This window comes from Aquarana catesbeiana, linkage group LG09 (assembly GCF_042186555.1).
Source record: "Aquarana catesbeiana isolate 2022-GZ linkage group LG09, ASM4218655v1, whole genome shotgun sequence".
Lineage (NCBI taxonomy): Eukaryota > Metazoa > Chordata > Amphibia > Anura > Ranidae > Aquarana > Aquarana catesbeiana.
This window is the reverse complement of record NC_133332.1, coordinates 204,009,271-204,030,671: the sequence shown is the minus strand read 5'-3', so window position 1 is coordinate 204,030,671 and position 21,401 is coordinate 204,009,271. Positions and strand designations below refer to the sequence as shown.

The window sequence follows — 21,401 nt, the reverse complement described above, 5'->3', positions numbered from 1 at the left end:
CTGCAAAATGCATGTAAATTTCAATGTAGCCAAGCTTAGCTAAGTGATTATACACAGGTCCTTATTTGTTTTGTGTTCTTTCACATGTGTATGACTGTTAGCAGTATGGGAGCCACACAAACTGAAGGGCAGGAAGCCTTATGATTGGTTTGTGCTGTGGGGAGTTACACTGGGTCACACAGTGTCGGGATGGCCATCTACAGTCTGTCTGTAAGCAGGTTAGAACAAAGTCGAATCCACCCAACCAACCACCTGTGTAGAGGAACAGGACCAACACCTGGAGAAGACCTTTGTATGTATCTACATCACTGTATGATAACTAACTGATAACACCAGAACAGAAGTATCTGGAAACAAAGAGGGAGATTTACTAAAACTGGAGCTGCTGTACTAACCATGCGAGCTTAGTCCAGCGATCTCCCCCGCTGAGCTGTTGTGTTCTGGTGGGGCGGGGGGCGTCCCCCATTCCCCTGTCAGGGGGCGTCAGTCGGCTGCTGGTTTTCCAGCATGCACGTCCATCAGAAGCCAGCCAAGCGGGCGGCTTCTGTCGGACAGACCGACATACACATGGGCCGTTTGTCAGCCCGTTGTCTCCCAACATTTGGCCTGTGAGTACAGGGGCCTAAAAATCTGGTGCAGCTGGGCATGGTAGCCAATCAGCTTCTAACTTCAGTTTGTTCAATTAAGCTTTGACAATAAAATCTGGAAGCTGTTTTTTTTAAGGGTTACGTTTATTAAACTTTTATGAACAGTACATCCACTGCCAAAGTACCTGGAAGCTAATTGTTTTTTATGAAGAGCTAAACCAGATTTTGCACTCTCCAGTATTCGTAAATCACCCCGAATGTGTCCACATTACTAATCAAGAGCCAAAGTATCTACAGTAAAAAAAAACAAAAAAAAAACAAAAAAAAAAAAAAAAACAGAGTCTGTCCCTCTGGACTGCTATAGTGTATTATTATACATATAGCAAACAGGGAAAATGGGTATTGGGACTTTAAATGTAATCAGTTTAGGTGGTAAATGTGCACGCGGGGTAATATTTAAACTAATAACATACAATATTTCTAAAATAATGTTGTCTTTATTTTACACAATATAAAAAGCACATGTTGCTATCAATATAGTACATTGCAAAAATGTGTGCATAAAGTCTTCTGAGAAGGTCAACGCATTTCACGGATCATCCACTTCGTCAGGACGAATAGAATTAAGCACATTGAAATTGATAAATCAAGAAATGTAAAAACAGATCTAAAACAAAAACAAAGAAAATTATACATCATATCAAAAATGACAACATATTATTAAAAGTGTTGGTATAGGTCAAATTATTACATTTTATCCAAAAGTAACTATTTTCCATTCCTTATGAAAAAATCGTTTATGTCTTAAACATTACATATCAATTCATCCTTTGGGAAGGAGAAACTTACCCAGAATGAGACCATGGACCTCTTCCTTCCATGGACACCGAGCATACTATACTACATCCATTCTGGGTAAGTTTCCCCTTCCCAAAGGATGAATTGATACGTAATATTTTAGACAAACGTTTTTTTAATAAGCAATGGAAACATTAGTTACTTTTGGCTTAAATGTAATAATTTGACCTGTAACAACACTTTTAAGGGCTCATGCACACAGGATGTTTTTACAGCTGCTGTTAGGGGCGTCTGACATTTTTTTTTAACTTCTTCTAAACGCCCCTCCATGTTAGCCTATGTGTCCATGCACATAAACTGTCAGAGGCATTTGGAGGTATGAGTGTTTAGGGGCAGTAGAAAAAAAAAACGACAGCCTGTGCTTCCAGGAGCAGTAAAAGTTCCTCAGCACACAAGTTGCACAGCAAGTCAGATAATCATGATCCAACTTCTGGTGCGACTTCTATTCAAATCAATGGGCTCTCATAAGGAACCATTGATGTTGAATAGAGGCAGAGAAACGCCGCTAAAAGCCAACGTGACTAAGCGTGCATTACCGCCAAAACAAAAAGTGGCTAAAACCACGTTTTTACAGCTGCTTTTTCCTGGCGTTGGTAGTGCGGTTACAGTTACATTTTTCTAACGCCCTGTGTGCATGAGCCCTAATAATATGTTGTATTTTTTGATATGATATTTTTGTTATAGATACGTTTTTAAATTTCTTGATTTATCAATTTCAATGTCGTAATTCTATTGGTCCTGATGAAGCGGACAATCCATGAAACGCGTTGACCTTCTCAGAAGACTTTATGCACAGATTTTTATGTACTAAAATAGCAACATGTGCTTTTTATATTGTGTAAAATAAAGACAACATTATTTTAGACATATTGTATGTTATTTGTTTAAATTAATCAGTTTAGGTGGTAAATGTGCACGCAGGGGTATATTTAAAGTCCCAATACCCTCCTTTGCTACTATATCGGGATGATACCCCTGTGCTCAGACATTAAATTTACTTACACTCCTTCCCACAAATACAAACTCTTGGTATATACATTTATATAATACCCACATATTTCATTTTCAGTGCCGTTTGAAACACCAAATCATCACATCAGTCTCTGCACCAGAGGAACTTACACTCTAATGTCCATACCACAGTCATACCCTAATATATTTATATAGCTCTAACATATTCTGAAGTGCTGTACACAGCACTAGTGGAGCTTACACTCTAATCTCCCCACCAGAGTTGCACACTATTATTTTTACTATACATTTATATAGGGCTGACATCTTCTTCAGTGTCTGCACCAGAGGAGTTTGCACTCTAATGCCCCCACCACAATTCCATACTATTATTATACATTTATACAGCTCTGACGTTTTCTGTACAAAGTACACTGGGCCATTTACATCAGTCTTTGCACCAGAGGAACTTACACTCTAATGACCCGTCACACACTATTATTATTATATAGCTGTGAAATATTATGTAGTGCTGTACAGAGAACACTATTATTCACATCCTTCCCATCCCCAATGGAGCTTACACTCTACTGTGCCCACCACAGTCACTCACTATTATTATACATTTATATAGCTCTGCCATATTCTGCACAGAGAACACTGAACTATTTACATTAGTCTCTGCACCAGAGGAGATTGTTTTCCCATAGAGATCTGAAAGCAGACTTGTATATAGAGTTACTGGGGAGAGAACACAATAAACACCCCTGAAATCTGATGTCATACAGCGTAATGCCCAGCGATGCAGTACTGTGAACTACAGACACCTATGTCATGTCAGACTTTACCATAAGATTTGTATGTTTTCAGTGTGATGAAGTAAAAGCACAAAAGTGTCTTTGTGGCCCTAATAAAATGCCTTTGTCACAGCAGAAAGATCACATTACAGCGTTTACAGAGAACATCACTGGTGATCCACCACCAGATATCAGACCTGCGCGAGGTCGGCATTTCAAAACTTTTATGCTGGTGACCCCGCCAGCAAAAAATCAGTGTGACATTAAAGGCCACAATCACATGATTAAGCACCGAAAAAGTAACTTTGCTGCTTATTTAAAGGATCACTCCTCTGCTATAGAAAGAAAAGAGCAACAATTGCATGCCAAAGTGAAAATAAGTAAATACAAAACTTATACATCATATATCATGATACACACATGCTTTTGGTTTGCTGAATTTACAAGACTGGATTTCTTTTTTTTTTTTTTTTTTTTTTTTTTAAAGGAGTCGTGGATCCCATAGCCCAGCACCCTCACAAACTATGTTCAAAACCTGCCCTCTACAACACCATACTGAATTACTGGCCAGCTCACAGCAGGGAAAACATATACTGCAGAAGAGGCATTTTCCTGGTTCAGACCTACTCAACTGTGATATACTGAGAAGGTGGAAAACACATGTACTCGTTCACACAGGCAGCCAGGGGGCAGTAAAAGCAGGCAGATGAGCTGCAGTTTTACTGTCCCCCAACTGCCCACCTAAATAAGGACATTTAGCAGCTCAAGTCTGTTGTACAAGTGCCATGATGGGCGGCACAGTGGTGTAGTGGGTAGCACTCTCGCCTAGCAGTAAGAAGGGTCGCTGGTTCGAATCCCAACCACGACACTACCTGCCTGGAGTTTGCATGTTCTCCCTGTGCCTGTGTGGGTTTCCTCCGGGTACTCCGGTTTCCTCCCACACTCCAAAGACATGCTGGTAGATTAATTGGATCCTGTCTAAATTGTCCCTAGTATGTATGAATGTGAGTTAGGGACCTTAGATTGTAAGCTCCTTGAGGGTAGGGACTGATGTGAATGTACAATGTATATGTAAAGCTCTGCGTAAATTGACGGCTATATAAGTACCTGAAATAAATAAAATAAAAAAATAAATGATAAAGATGTAAACCCCCCCCATCACATTCGGCGGGCAGTGTTGCTGCCAAACACAAGGGGGTGGATTTACTAAAACTGGAGAGTGCAAAATCTGGTACAACTGTATATGATAGCCAATCAGCTTCTAACTTCAACCTGGAGGCTGATTGGCTACCATGCATAGCTGCATCAGATTTGGAACTCTCTAGTTTTAGTGAATCAACCCAAAACTATGCAAGACTATGGGACCACACCTCATCTGCCCTGCAAACCACATGCAATGCATGCAGTTGCAACAAGGTGGTTAAGCCTTTTGAGGGTTAAAACAGGTGGTGAAGAGTCAACATATTGCCTCCCAGCCCCCTGTCAATCGCCCTCTGAAAATTGTGGATTGATTTTCAGAGGGATGGCAAGGGCTGCGGCAAGGCACCATAAAAAGTGAGTTTATTTTACAGAGGTCAGTAGTTTTTCTTGAACAATAACAGCATTTATATCCCCCTAGCTATCTTGCTATTTTTTTTTTTAACCCTTCTGTGGCTATGGTCTCAGTTCATAGCTGGATGCTATGGTATGACCTCTCCCAGCCCTTCTAACCCACATTTAGTTCCGCTCAGCAGATATTGTAACAAGAGACAGGGTGGCCCAAATGCTGTGAACAATAGTTAGGTCTGCAGGGCACAATGACTGATGCACATGAAGGTACTGACCAGTTAGACAGACAGGGGCTGGTGGGCAATTGGCAGGTGTTGAAAGTGTAAGAAATTTGTTGCCCAAGGATATCTGTAGTTTAATCATTTAATGGCTAAGCCCACCTTTCTGACCACATATCATGTTACCCCCATATCTATGGTCACAGTCCACAGCCCCCATCCTCAAACTACTCTTCCTGCTACATGAATCACGGCATTCACCTTCCCACAGCATTTCATATTTTTCTTCTAATTCAGGGCAGCTTTGCATTGCTCAGATCATTACAGTCATGTCATCCATTACCAGATATATTCACATGAATTTGTGAATGGAAAATTACAATCCCATCTTTCTCCATGGCAAAGGGACTCAAATATTTCAATGGAACACCAATGCAGTGACATCACTGAACTTGTAAGTCCACCGTTTACTTCCTCCAGCTCCAACACTGAAGGTCTGTACCTTAGTAGGGGCCTGGGACTGGAGTAATAGTCTGCAGAAGCCTGTACATTGCACCCACCAGCCACTGATTGTGGTTGTAATGCTTTGCAAAATGCAGAAATCTAAGAAATGCCCATTTTTTCCTTGTTCAATATGGGTGCATTGATACATTTTTACCAAAAATGGAATAAGCCTTTAATAACATTACTTACCCTGTATGGCCAGCAGGACGAGAGACCACACACACACTGAGGCTAAAATTCATTGTTTTCACACCATACAGAATGAACATAAAAATCACTTTTTACTTTTTTGGGCATTTATATATTTAAAAAGTTCAACATCGAGCAACAGGAAGAAAGTGCAAAGATTGCCTTCAGTGCTAAAAGGAACAGAAGTCTTTTAAGCTTTTTGTTGGCTATACATGTGAAGGAAGTAAACGTTAAGTGTATCTATACCCAATATTTTTTTCTAGTTTTGTACAAAGTGGGAAGGGTTAGAACCTCTGTCAGGTTTAAGACTTGGTTCTCACTGCTGCAACCACAAAGTCCTGCGACTTCCAGTGTGACTTTGCACTGCAACTTTCTTGCAACACCAATGTGACTGTCCTGCCATTTTGATGTTTTGCAACTCTGGCAAATCATAACAATACGGAGAGTGACACATCATATTTAACTTACAAAACCATCTGCCACAGCCAAAGTATCAAAGATAAGTCAAACTACTTCCTCGCAACTTTTGTGATTTTAAAATTGCAGTCTATGGCACTCATGTCACAAGGAAGACACAGAAACGTAGTGCAGGAACTATTTTTATTTTGTCACAACAACTTGAGTCGCGGAAATTAAGATGGCACCTATTGAAATAAATGTGTTTTGACTTGTCATGCAACTTTGTGTCGCATGTTGAAGAAAGTTGCATAAGAAGTGGCAGCAGTGTACCTACATTCTCCCCAGATGAGTAGTGAAGGAAACTCCCCAACTGGAACATAGACAGATGCTTTTTTTTTTTTTTTTTTTTTTTTTTTTAGAAGGAGGCCACAAGTAAGAGGAGATCTCTGCAACAGAGCTCCAAATAATAGTAAAACCTGACAGGGGTTTTATGGCCACCCTGCACATTCTATCAAAATCTAAAAAAAATTAAAAAAAGATTTTTAAAAAAGTTTTGGCTATAGATACACTTTAATGAACAAATTCTTCTCAGTGCGTGTGAATATTTTTGTACATTATTTATGTAGTTGTGAGTTCTATGTGAACACAGGGCAGCCACATTACTCATAACATATGCAGACTCCTGCGTGGCAGTGTCGCACAATGGTTGAGCCTTGCCGATCCATGCAAGTCTGGTGGGGTCTGTCTGTCTGTCTAACTGAAAGGGAATTTTTTCTGCTAATGCCCTGTAAGAAATAAATGACAAAATCACACTGCTTTGCTTGAGCTGCCCATCTAACAACATGCAAATATGAAAGTTTGGGGGGGGGGGGGCTGGGGGTCCTCCATAACATAGAAATTCTGCAGGCAGTGATGCTTTTATTGTTTACTGATTCTAGAAGGGACTGAATAAATGAAAAGTTGAGAACCCCTAGTCTGACCATGTTAGTGTCATTAACAGTAAACGTCTGGAAATACCTTTATCCGCCGGGTACGGGCGATCTCTTGTAGTCGGGGATGGATGATGCTCCATCCCTGCAACACAGCAAAATTTACAGCGATTATTGCATTTCCATCGTCGCGGAATAAAAAGGTCAACATTTTTGATTTTACACAATCTGCTCAAGTGGTCAGTGACTGCGCTGTGACATCAACACGAAAAGACATTCAAAGAATGATATTGTGGAGAGGGAAAAACAGCCAATTTTTGGAGGAAACAACTGCTGTGTGCACAGACTGATCTGTATTCATTGAAATGTGGAAGTCTACAATACAAAGGTGACTTATTTCTATGAATATGCTGCCATAAACGGAAAATAGAAACATAAATACACACATATAGAAGACTGGCGGCAGAGAAAGACTAAGATATCCATTAAAGCAGAACTCCAGCTTTTCCTCCCCAAAATAACAGATGCATTCAATCACAACCCCACTGTCATTCTATCTGTATCTTGCCTATTTTAGCTGAATACATCACGTCACTTACGGTCACTGTAAGGCATCAGTAATTGGAGATTTAGACGAGTTGCTGTTTTGAGACAACTCCGGCAAACGTGTCCACTCCGGTACACGAAGATATTGCTGTTTTGACAGAACAGCGGCTAAGAAGGAAAAAGTTGTTGCCGCCTCGGAGGCGGCCATGTTTTTGGTTAGTATCAGGCAGACTAACAATGTCCGCTCATAATATCATGTGCCGGAGTGTACACGCTTGCCGGTGTTGTGTCAAAACAGCAACTCGTCAAAATTGGCAATTATTGATGCTTTACAGTAACCGGAAGTGACGTGATTGGAGATCTCGATGAACTGACAGAGCACCGGCTATGGGAGTCACTTGAAGCAGCTGTGGGAGTTGATGTGGGCGGGTCTAAGGACTAATGTGGGTGTTTCTGGGCCTTCATGTGGGTGGTGATTGGGGGAGGTATGAAATTGTGTTATCCCCACCCACACTCCATTCCTCTGTGCGGTGAATAGGGAAGAAGAAGGAAGAAGTGGAACTTTAGACAGAAAGTTAAAGTGTTCTAAAGGCAATTTTTATGCAACCCGCACAGGAAAAACCCGTGGCAGCACCCACCAAACACCCGTCGCTCTCAGGGTGCCACATAGTCTGGGTACTCATCTATGTCTTTCTAAATGCATGACAACCCAAACAGAAAACCGACGCTTTGCGGTGCCTTTCTAAAATGTGTGGCAATACACGTCCCACTTTCTATTTAGGCCGATTTCTCATCTGCGTGATCCTGAATGCATGACAACCCACAAGAAAATGCCGCGTGTCTTTAAAAATGCATGTAAATGCGCATCACATTTGCGTTCTGATCTGCCCGTTTCCAAAAGCAGGACAACCCACAATAAAAAATCCACTCTTTGCCATGTTTTTTGTAAATCAGCAGCAATGTATGTCACGCTTGCATTACCATTTAGGCTGCATTCTCACTGCTGCTCTTTTTCAAAACACATGGCAAAGTGTGCGTGTTTTTGTGCGGGTTGCCATGCCTGCGCTGCGCTGTGTTTTTGTTTAAAAAACACAGCGCAACACAGGCATGGTAACCCACACAAAAACACGCACTTTGCCGCACATTTCGAAAACACTGCAACGCACATCATACTTATGTTACCATTTGTTTGCATCTGCGCGTTTCCAAATGCAGGCAACTCGCAAGAAAACGCACACTTTGAAAATGTGTGACAATGTGTCGTTCACTTGTATTACCATTTGTTTGCATCTGCGTGTGTGAGCGCACAGCAACCTGCAAAAAAAACGCACTCTTTGCCATGCATATCAAAAACGCGCAGCAAACAGTGAAGAAAAATGTGCTTGGTCATGCATTTCAGAAACAAATGGCAACCACTTTTCTTTTGCATCTGCGTTTTTCTGAATGCATGGCAACCCACAAGAAAATGCACACCATGCCATGCTTTTCAAAAATGCATGGCAATGCTCATCGTGCTTGCATTACCATTTCTTTCGCATTTGCACGTTTCCAAATGCACAGCAACCCGCAAGAAAATGTATGCTTTTCTGTGCGTTTATAAAACGCGCAGTGTGCTTGCAATACCATTCATTCACATCTGTGTGTTTCCAAATGCACAGCAAGCTGCAAGAAAACACATGCTTTGCCATGTGTTTTGAAAACGTGTAGCAATGTGCGTCATGCTTGCATTCGCATCTGTGCATTTCCAAATGAGCGGCAACCTGCACAAGAAACGTGTGCTTTGCTGTGCATTTCGAAAACACGTGACAACGCACGTCGTGCTTGGGTTACCATTCGTTCACATCTGCAAGAAAAAGCATTTTCTGTGTGATAGTCTGTGATAGTGGCGCTGGAAGTCAAGTGACTTTCACATGGGGCTTGTGTATCAGGGCTGTCTATTCATCCCTTCCAGAATCAGCATATACAGTAAAACCTTGGTTTGAGAGTAACTTGGTTTGAGAGCATTTTGCAAGATTTTGAATAAATTTTGATTTTATATACAAGCGATGTCTTGATACACAAGTAGAGTCATGTCATAACTGAGTATTAAAGAGGAGAGAGGCACCTCTAAGTGTAGCAATATGGTTACATTTAAATGAAGGTACAACATTTGGAATCTCACATGGTTGATCATTAAAACAGGTACATCTAAGTATGCAGGCATCTGGGGCAAAGCTGTCCACATGGATCATCCTCCTCACCGCCATCAACGTTGTCCCTTCTACACTGCACTCCAAGAGCGGTTCAAGCCTCGCTTTCAGATTGCTCTACTGCAGGGTAGTCTTCTTGGTCACGATTGCAGACTGACAGCTGTGAGAGCCAGTGGTGCGGAGGATGGTCTATGTGGACAGCTTTACCCTGGATACCTGCATACATTAGATGTGCCTCTTAATCATCAACCACATGAGTTAGTAAATGTTGTACCTTCATTAAATGTAACCATATTGCTACACTTTGAGGCGCCTCTCTTTTATACTCTGTAGCTCCTGCTGGATTTTGCTTCTAATCCCCTTGTGGAGGCTTCCATTTGTGGATGGACATTTTATGGATACACAACCTTGCTATAATCTTTTTATATGGACTATAAACTGAAGGACTTATGAATAAATGGTTGTGGAACAAATCATTTGCGTTTCAATTATTTCTTATGGGGAAATTCACTGATATACAAGTGCTTTGGATTACAAGCATGTTTCCGGAACGAATTATGCTCGCAATCCAAGGTTTTACTATCTATCTATATATGTATATATAGATCTATATCTATACAGTATCTGGCATATTTTATTATATTCTTTTCATGTGACAACACTGAAAAAATGACACTTTGCTACAATGTAAAATAGTGGGTAGTGAGTGTGAGTGTACACCTTGTATAACGGTGTAAATTTGCTGTCCTCTCAAAATAACTCAAATCACAGCCATTATTGTCTAAACCGCTGGCAACAAAAGTGAGTACACCCCTAAGTGAAAATGTCCAAATTAGGCCCAATTGGCCATTTCTCCTCCCAGGTGTCATGTGACTTGTTAGTGTTACAAGGTTTCAGGTGTGAATGGGGAGCAGGTATGTTAAATTTGTTTTTTTATCGCTCTCACCCTCTCATACTGGTCACTGGAAGTTCAACATGGATCCTTATGGCAAAGAACTCTCTGAGGATCTGAAAAAAAGAATTGTTGCTCTACATAAAAATGGCCTAGGCTATAAGAAGATTGCCAAGACCCTGAAACTGAGCTGCAGCACGGTGGCCAAAACCATACATGGTTTAACAAGACGGGTTCCACTCAGAACAGGCCTTGCCATGGTCAACCAAAGAAGTTGAGTGCACATGCTCAGCGTCATATCCAGAGGATGTCTTTGCAAAATAGACGTATGAGTGCTGCCAGCATTGCTGCAGAGGTTGAAAGGGTGGGAGGTCAGCCTGTCAGTGCTCAGACCATACGCCGCACGCTGCATCAAATTGGTCTGCATGACTATCGGCCCAGAAGGAAGCCTCCTCTAAAGATGATGCACAAGAAAGCCTGCATACAGTTTGCTGAAGACAAACAGACTAAGGACATGGATTACTGGAACCATTAGTGTGGTCCGATAAGACCAAGATAAACTTATTTGGTTCAGATGGTGTCAAGCGTGTGTGGCGGCAACCAGGTAAGGAGTACAAAGACAAGTGTATCTTGCCTACAGTCAAGCATGGTGGTCGGAGTGTCATGGTCTGGGGCTGCATGAGTGCTGCCGACACTGGGGAGCTACAGTTCATTGAGGGAACCATGAATGCCAACATGTACTGTGACAAACTGAAGCAGAGCATGAGCCCCTCTCTTCGGAGACTGGGCCGCAGGGCAGTATTCCAACATGATAACGACCCCAAATACACCTCCAAGAGGACCACAGCCTTGCTAAAGAAGCTGAGGGTAAAACCTAGACCTAAAACCTATTTAGCATCTGTGGGGCATCCTCAAACAGAAAGTGGAGGAATGCAAGGTCTCTAACATCCACCAGATCCGTGATGTCGTCATGGAGGGGTGGAAGAGGACTTCAGTGGCAATCTGTGAAGCTCTGGTGAACTCAATGCCCAAGAGGGTTAAGGCAGTGCTGGAAAATAATGGTGGCCATACAAAATATTGACACTTTGGGCCCAATTTGGACATTTTCACTTAGGTGTGTACTCACTTTTATTGCCAGCAGTTTAGACATTAATGGCTGTGTGTTGAGTTATTTTGAGGGGACAGCAAATTTACACTGTTATACAAGCTGTACACTCACTACTTTACATTGTAGCAAAGTTTAATTTCTTCAGTGTTGTCACATGATAATAATAATAAAATATTTACAAAAATGTGAGGGGCGTACTCACTTTTGTGAGATACTGTATCCATATCTATAGATATATATCTCTATATCTCTATATATAGCTCTATATATATATATATATATATATATATATATATATATATATATATATATAGAGAGAGAGAGAGAGAGAGAGAGAGAGAGATCTATAGATATATTGGGGGCTTTCCTTTTTTTTTTAATGATGCTGGGATCTGTGAGGAGGGACTTGGGAGATCTGGACTCTTTCTGTAGGTGTGAGCGGGCAGGATTGAATGCTAATTAGGATGTGTTCATTCCCTCCCACCCACCATCAGAGCTGTGAAGGTAGTTACATAATTTGCAGACTCCAGAGGGGTTCTAGGCTAGGGATGAAGCAGGAAGTGTCTGGAAGTCCCAGACTATACAGAATGTCACATGGTACAAAGCCAACACCAAAGCTAGAAGATCTGCAGACAACAGAGCAACATGGTACAGTATGGTCTATGCTGGGACTGATCATTCCATTCAGTTCTAGTGAAAAGAAAGTTGGAGTTTAGCTTTAAGCATTCCCTTTTTCTTTTTGTCTGAGAATGCACTTATACTTGATTATCCTAAAAAATGTTTAAACTGACTTATCATCAGTGACTGACTCACTACCCCTGCTGGAATTCTGTTCTAAGCATTGGTTACCTAGTTAAAGCGGAGTTCCAACTACAATCTCAATTTTTTTTTTTTTAGAACCTTTCACAAGCGTTTACAATGTTATTATAACGCTCACGTCTCCTATTAAAATTGTCTTCCGGTGTCCGGTTTCATCTTTTTAAAAAAAACTTTGATGACTGTGCTCTGGCCGTTGTCATTTTGCTTGTGGGCATGTGAAGCCCACAAGCATTTAGTTCCGGGATACTGTGCCCCCTTCTCGCGCATGCGCAGCAATGCGCTGTAGCGGTGCTGTAAAGTATACAGGTTGCCATAACAACGGGCGGCGGAAGTGCACGCCCCGTTGTTATGGCAACCTAGCCCTCTGCGCTGCCCACTGACTCCTGGGAAATGATGACACATATCTCCCAGGAGCAGTAGCGGGCGGTAGGTGCCGAAGAAAGTGACGTCAGGAGCCCAGGCACTGAAGGAGGCAGATTACGTGGGACCCCTAGCAATAGGCAGTTAGAGGTGAGTAAAAAAATTTTATTTTTTTTTAATGCACATTTATGATTTTTTTTTTTTTTTTTTTGGGATGGAACTCCACTTTAAAGGACTGTACAGGGCATGTCTGGGATAGCAAAAGCTTATAAGTTTAATAATTTGAGCTGACCAATAAAAGGTGTGACAAACTACATTTTTGTACTTAGCTAGTTGGAGGTTATATCCCTATGTTCTAGATCTCAGCATCATATTGAAAATATTGCTCTTCTGCATCCGATTCACACCCTTAGGGTCCTTCACACTACATAGCTCATTTATAATGGGCAGTGAATATCGTTATGCCCTCCCTGTTCTATTCTGGTGTGACACTCGAATTGCATTCTGCATTTTACGACCCATTCATTAAGTGTGAACCGTAGAGTGTCACCTGTGTTACCCCACAGAGGTCTCTCTACTTAACGCAGCAGAAAGAGCTCCTTAACTGAATGAGAGTCATTCACGTTACTTTGACAGGTCACATGACTGGAATCTTCTCGGTTTTTTTTTTTTTTCTCGCTACTAATTAATTTCTGTTGTACTCTGCCACCCTTGGACACTCAAAGCCAGCAATGCACATTTGTAAAGCCCACTGCTGAGTTTTCTTTTAAAGCAGCGGTATGGCTGTGGTACACACATACCACTGCTTTTCAAATGTCCCATTGAAGCAGATATGTTAACAAAAAGTGTTCTTGTGAATTGAGGTGCAGTGTACTAAAGCAGAACATTCATTCTGACAATGCATGCTAACACACTAAATGCACCAGACCCTTTTTTTTGTTTTAATTCATTGCATCATGTCACGGATTGTTTACATCTGTGTGTTTAGGGTGACAACCAAAATGAATTACACAGTAAGCCACCACCCCTGGTTACATAGTGGGTGAGATTGAAGAAAGACACAAGTCCATCTAGTCCAACCTATGTGTGTGATTATATGTCAGTATTACATTGTATATCCCTGTATATTGTGATCATTCAGGTGCTTATCTAATAGTTTTTTTAAACTATCCATACCCCCCCCCCGCTGAGACCACTGCCTGTGGAAGGGAATTCCACATCCTTGCCGCTCTTACAGTAAAGAACCCTCTACATAGTTTAAGGTTAAACCTCTTTTCTTCTAATTTTAATGAGTGGCTACGTGTCTTATTAAACTCCCTTCCGTGAAAAAGTTTTATCCCTATTGTAGGGTCACCAGTACGGTATTTGTATATTGAAATCATATCCCCTCTCAAGCGTCTCTTCTCCAGAGATAATAAGTTCAGTGCTTGTAACCTTTCCTCATAACTAACATCCTCCAGACCCTTTTATTAGCTTTGTTGCCCTTCTTTGTACTCGCTCCATTTCCAGTACATCCTTCCTGAGGACTGGTGCCCAGAACTGGACAGCATACTCTAGGTGCGGCCGGACCAGAGTCTTGCAGAGCGGGAGAATTATCGTTTTAGCTCTGAAATTAATCCCTTTTTAATGCATGCCAATATTCTGTTTGCTTTGTTAGCAGCAGTTTGGCATTGCATGCCATTGCTGAGCCTATCATCTACTAGGACACCCAGGTCCTTTTCCATCCTAGATTCCCCCAGATGTTCTCCCCCCCCCCCCCCCCAGTGTATAGATTGCATTCATATTTTTGCCACCCAGATACATTATTTCACATTTTTCTACATCAAACCTCATTTGCCATGTAGTTGCCCACCTCATTAATTTGTTCAGATCTTTTTGCAAGGTTTCCACAGAGCTTAGCTTAGTAACATTTTCCCTGCTTAGCTTAGTAACATTACTTAATATTACTGTAACACATGTGTGGATGGGCTTTGGTATTTAAAGAGTAACCCCACTTTTGTTGAGAAAAAAAAAACATTCACCTCTGGGTGATCTATGTACATTGCAAGGATTTTAACAAACTTTGTTGCAAATTACTACCTTTTGTTATCCCGAACAAATAGCTGTTTGTTTGTCTGCGTCCATGGGCAAAGTGAATGGGAGTGACTATACAATTATCAATCAGCTGCTGCACCTGCAGGTCTCTAATGAGGGAAGTTGCAGGGTCTGCATCCCTTTAGACACAATTTCCCCTTGAGACTATCTTACCAAAAATAAAAATTTTGTTGCAGGGGATGGCCAAAATCTAATTTGTATCTTTGTGCAGACTTATGGAAAAATCAGTAAGCCAATCACACAAGAAGGAAATGCCAATTTTGAGGGCGCCCTGTACACCATCTATGCACACTACTCCTCCAAGTTGCCATATTTCATTGCATTTTACAGAAAATTGCAGTGCTGCAGATCGAAAAGGAAAGGTAATGTTTAACATTCAATTACAATATGACTTGTGTAGAAATTGTATAAGCTATATTATTTTTTTATTTGCTTTTTTTCCCACAAAAGTGGAGTTACCCTTTAAAGGTTTCAGTCATGTTCCCCATTTCCCTTCTTTTCTGGAGGCTATACATATTACCTTATCTCAGTCTCTCATTTGTATGGGTAGATGGTTAAATACTTGTCTATGACCAGCTTAAAGCAGAACTGAACTTACCTAATAAAAAACTGCTCGCAATCTGCCACTGGATGCATACTGAGCTGCGCATGCGCAGATGAGCTTGCATTCCCAGCACTCCCTGGCTGTGCCGCCATGACAGACTCCCGTGTGCATAAGTGGGATAATGTCTTTCCTTGACCCGGCTAATCAAGAGGCCAAAAATCTGGCACCCGGAAGTAGCTGGGGATATAAGATGACAGTGGCCGGCGAGGGATTTAACCGTCGCATCCCTAGAATGGGGAGGTCAGCTTGTCTTTAAAGCTCTATGTGATGGAACCAGGACCTCCTTTCTCCTACTGATAATCCCTCTGGTGACACCCCTAAGAATTTTATTTGCTTTCCCCACTGCCAGGCTCTTTACTCAGGCTCCATCTCCTGGCTTTCCCCCCCATTAGAAATAATGGGTTGCCCAGCTTGGTGTAGGTTATTCGTAAGAAGTTGACAATAACTGGGGAATCGCCTCCACCCACACTACTGCAACCATATCACCTGCATACTCATTCCGGGTCACAGACTCTCTAAGTAGTGAAGCATGATGTTCTCAGAAAGGGGAATCATTTCCAGAGTTTTCTTTCTTTCTTTGACAGGTCCCCTTTAACAACATATACAAATGGGTTATCTTGGCACAAGCCAGTCATCTCAGGCAAAAACTTTAGTTTTCTGAATTCCAACCCAGTTCTATAATTTCAACAACTGCCACCTTAAGCTTCAAAAGTTTAAGCAGTAGACAATCCGAGAACATGGTATCATATATCTCTGTCCAATGCCAGAAAAGTCGTGTTTTAGTTTTAGGGGAAGCGAATAGCGTGATCTGCGGAGATTAGCGCAGTATTCCTGTCTGGCTCGAACAGGCAGAAGTGGGAGTTTTGGGTGTTTAATGGCCCAGCTGTCATCCTGCCGATTTTCACAACGCATTTTAATTCTGAAGCTCTTTTCTGGTATAATTCACTTTTAATCCTATCTTTCACACATGTGACTTGGATAGAAACCAAATGTTCCCGCAGGCCTCACAGACGCGTGACGGTGTCGCGACTGCCCCCTCCGGAAACACAAAACTTTACTTTTAGGTATAAAGTGAATTCCAAGAACTTCACCATTCAGGAACTGAATTTTACTCTGCAAAATCCATTATTTGCAGAGGCAGCTAAGTTAGGGACAGCCAGTTACAGCTCATCTCCTGGATCTAGGCTTTCTGGTATACCACAGTGCTTTTCCCCCAATTACAGTTAATATGCTTTATTCATTTTCCATTTACAAGCTTCAATCACCAAAAAAAAAAGCATTTACTAATGGTGTCATCAAATAGCGTCTGATAATCTCACTGTATAAGGATGCCGGAAGGGGGTCATCCATGTCAGGAGGAGGGTATGCTTTCTCAAATAAAAAACTACACAAGGGCACTGAAGGGACCGATCTCTGTGCTTGACATAGACCTGGCTCAGGTGTAGAGAACATTTACTTGTTCTCAGAGATAGCCACATCACACATGTGGATGTGTAGACAGGCTGCAGTGGAAATCTCCTCCTCCCTGAACTCTCAGCACTGGAAAAACTCTGCAGTTTATCACTGACCGTGGTATTCAGATCAGTCAAAAAGGTGTATAGTGGCAATATTTTAATGTAAAAAGAAGATTTATAAGCTGTGTGTGTGTGGGGGGGGGGGGGGGGGGGGGTATGAACTATTTTCATATTACTGGGTTTAGTAACACTTTAAAGATTCCCTCTTCTTGAATGGAAAGTCCTTGCCTACCATTTTGCTTTTTTATTGGAGGGTGAGACTTTTTTGGACTGCAATTATTACCCGTGTCACAACTCCGCCTCTTTACACATGCCTAGGCTCTGCCAGAACTCTAATGCTAAACATCTTTTATCTCTTCCCGATTGCAGAGAGACTATAGACAAAGGTTTGAGTGACTCACTCTTGTCCTCTGCTTTAGTTTTACTTCACTCAAAAACTGCAATTTGAAACAGATTGTGTCTGATGTATTCTACGCTGAAAGGACACCTTGAAATCTTACCAATGTCGCTTCTACAGAGTTACAGAACAGCTGCCACAATACAAGACACAAGGCCAGCATGTCCTAATTGCATGGGATTAATGCTGTAAGCACACCGGTCTGTGAATTGTTTCTCCTTGACGTTCTACCATCACTTTGCCATTGTTTTCCATCTGCCTGCACTAAATGTGTCTATTGCTAACCCCGCAGGAGTGGCTGATATTAACTGGTTCAGTACAGAGGCAGTCAGTCACTCAAGCAACAGTCCATCAGTCATTCCAGCTCCAATAAACAGTCTACGGGTTTGTCTTTTTAGTATTTATTGCTTGAAATAACTTTAACAGGAGAGGGGTTAGGGTGGTATGGGATACTCCAAGGACACTTTTCACTATACTAGGCTTCTCTGAACAGTCCATGCCAATGACAAAGGAGAACGGCCAGAACTAAAACCTTTGGTCTCAGCGAGATCTACCACTGGCACTTATCACCCCAAAGACACTCACCAGGATCCTGAGTTGAGTGTGTATGGACTTGTATACAAACAGATTGTTAGGTTTTTCCCAGATAATCAGTGCCACTGGCTATAGCAGGAAACACTGATCATTGTATTCTACCTGTGGGGAAGGCTCTCTGCTGAGAGAATACTATAACTCAGCAGGAAGGATTCCCCCATCCACATTGAACGTGTGGATGGGGGAATTTTTTTTTTTTTTCTGTTTAACCGGCTGGTTGAATGAAAAAAAAAAAAAAAAAAAAGAATTATGTATGGCCTGCCTAAATCTGCTAGTACATCAAAGATTCCCCCTTCCCCTAGATTAACAATGCTTCTGTTCAAAGGTGCCCCCTGTGCTCTTTCATCCAGAGCTGGGCACTCTAATACAAGAGGTGTGTTACTGGCCAGATCACCAGGTGAAAACTGAGGGAAAAAGCCTAGAAAAGAAAACCAATGTAGCCACCACAGCTAAAGAATGATAAGCTGCAATAAATTACATTTTTGATTTAACCACTTGCCGGCTGCTGCACGCCGATATACGTCGGCACAATGGCAGCGGTGGGCAAATGGGCGTACTTGTACGTCCCCTTTAATTGGTGGGGCTAGTGGGCCCGCCGCATACAGCGTGACTGTGTCCGCGGGACCCGCGGACTCGACGTCAGCCGGTCTACCGGCGATCATGTCACAGAGCTGCAGAACGGGAAAGTGCCTATGTAAACAAGGCATTTCCCCGTTCTGCCTAGTGACATGACAGATCTACTGCTCCCTGTCATCGGGAGCAGTGATCGCTGTCATGTGAGTTGAAGCCCCCCCCCACAGTTAGAATCACTCCCTAGGACACACTTAACCCCTTGATCGCCCCCTAGTGGTTAACCCATTCCCTGCCAGTGTCATTTACATATTAATCAGTGCATTTTTATAGTACTGATTGCCATGTAAATGATGGTTCCAAAATAGTGTCAAAAGTGTCCGCCATAATGTCACAGTCACGATAAAAATCGCAGATTGCCGCCATTACTAATAAAAAAAAAAAAATGAATAATAAAAATGCCATAAAACTATCCCCTATTTTGTAGACGCTATAAATTTTGTCCAAACGTATCAATATACGCTTGTTGCGATTTTTTTTACCAAAAATATGTAGAAGAATACATATTGGCCTAAACTGAGGAAAACATTAAACCATTTAATACCAATTGATGCCATGTGATGCTTTTATGCAACGTTTTTGGTTCTATTATATTTTGGGTACCTGCCATATTCATTGTTATCGTGTTATCTCCTGGGGTGCATGTTTCATTTAAAGTCCCCACCTTCCTTGTTTTTTTGAGGAAAACATAAAAAACAAATATTTTTGGGGGAGATTTATTATAGCAAAAAGTAAAAAATATAGCTTTTTTTTTTCAAAATTGTTTTTTTTGTTTATAGCGCAAAAAATAAAAACCGTACAGGTGATTAAATACCGCCAAAAGAAAGCTCTATTTGTGGGAAAAAAAAAAGATTTTGTATGGGTGCAACGCCGCACGACCACGCAATTGTCAGTTAAAGCGGCGCAGTGCCGAATCGCAAAAAGTGCTCTGGTCAGGAAGGGGGTAAAATCCTAGTTGTACCATACTCTAATCTAAAACTAAAAAAAGACTTTACAAACACTTTATATTGTAACCCAAAACAAAAATGTAATGCATTCATCTTATTAGTCCTAAAGCATATCTAAACCGAAGAACAAAAATTTATAGTATTGCAACTTACAAGCCCTTAAGGGCTGTACACACAAGTCCAATACTGGGTGGCATCAGCTGGTTCAATAGAAACCGGCCGACAGTCGGCCCATGTGTATGGCATCCGGTCGGACAGAAGCTGGCTGTTAAGCCGACTTTTGTCGAAGGGGCATGAACAAAAAAGGACTGCAGATCGGCAACCGATCAGCACTCTCAGCCAATGACAGAGTGCTTACTGGTGTGTTTTGGCAGGGGGCCACTCCCCTCTAAGAACACAATAGATCAGAAGGAGTGCTTGCAGTACTAACATCAGATTGTTAGTACAACGGCTCCTTCTCCGTTCTTCAGTTTTTATTTTCCTTCAGCCCGCTGGGTTGAAGGAAAGAAAAAAAAACTACCAGTGTATACAAGGCTTTAAATGTGTTGGCTGCACTGGTTTTCCTTTACAGGCTAAGAACATTTTCTATAGGCACATAAAACTAATTGCCAATCGCTATAAATCCAGTATCTTTGTAGCATCCTGTGGACTGAGCTGAAATCTCAAACAATTTTCTCAGCTTTCTCAGCTATCTTCTGTGAATCACTAAGAAACACTTCCTTATGTAATGGCGATAGGCAGAGAGGGAGGTGTTTGTGGTCCAGATCAGGAGAGTCTCTAAAGCCCCGTACACACGGGCAGAATGTTGGGAGGCACTTGCCGGTACAAAAAATACCGGCCGACATTCTGTGTGTATGGCGGTCTGTCCGGTCGGCCTCTGTCAGACGAGCATGCTGGAACACCAGAAGCCGCTCTCAGACAATCGCTGGACTATCCTCGCATTGTTAGTACAGCAGCTCCTGAGCTGTCAGTTTTTTTTTTTTCGTGCAATTTGCAGGGTTGCACGAACAAAAAAAAAAAAGAAAACTGTAGTCTGTACCCAGCTTTAAGCCCCCTTCAAACAGGACAGATTCCATTGCGATCAGCAAGGGATCTGTGAGCTGATCTCCTATTGATCAGTGCAGAGCAGGCAGATGACACATCCATGTCCGCTCAGCATCTGCAGAGCGGACTTGGATAGAGCTCGCCCTGCTCTATGGGGGCCAGGAGTAAACAGTGTCCATTTACACCCAGCTTCTTCAGATCCACTCTGCTTATATGGAAGATTTATTTTTAGCGGGCCTTATCAGACCTGGAGGTAGGTGGGTAAAAAAAGGACACAAGTCTGTTTACACCTGCCTGTTCATAGCAATGAATGGACCCTCCAATCAGGTCCGTCTGAAAAACTGACAGGTGGATCTGATTGGAATGCCCGTCTGAAAGGGGCCTTACGGCGACAACTCTGCCCTAAGGACTTGTAAAGTGCAGCATCTAAATTTCTTGTTCTTGGGTTTCGATATACTGCAGGCTAGTGAAGGAGACGCGATTTATAATATGAGGAACTCTTTCACTAAAAACTACTACTACTACTTTCACAAAAAAATATATAAAATTAAATAAAAAGCTTTACCACTTTTCCTTGATAGGTGTAAGTAAGACAAAGTACCTGATACCTTAAAAATGATGCTTGCCTACCCCTGGAAAGTGCATGTTTCTGGCAGAGTCACAAGGATGAGAAGATTTTCTAC

At 41.8% G+C, this 21,401-nt stretch overlaps 1 protein-coding gene across 5 annotated transcripts in view; it reads right to left on the bottom strand.

The window, feature by feature from the left end:
• The window catches only part of RXRA (retinoid X receptor alpha), a 310,855-nt gene that overhangs the window by 31,324 nt on the left and 258,130 nt on the right, over positions 1 to 21,401 (bottom strand). For 4 of the 5 annotated variants that reach the window (XM_073599591.1, XM_073599593.1, XM_073599595.1 and 1 more), the window contains one exon: positions 7,069 to 7,125. The exons of the other annotated variant lie outside the window; for it this stretch is intronic. In XM_073599591.1, the coding sequence (XP_073455692.1) occupies positions 7,069 to 7,125 (57 nt within the window). The remainder of the gene's footprint in view (positions 1 to 7,068; positions 7,126 to 21,401) is intronic. 5 annotated transcript variants of the gene reach the window in all.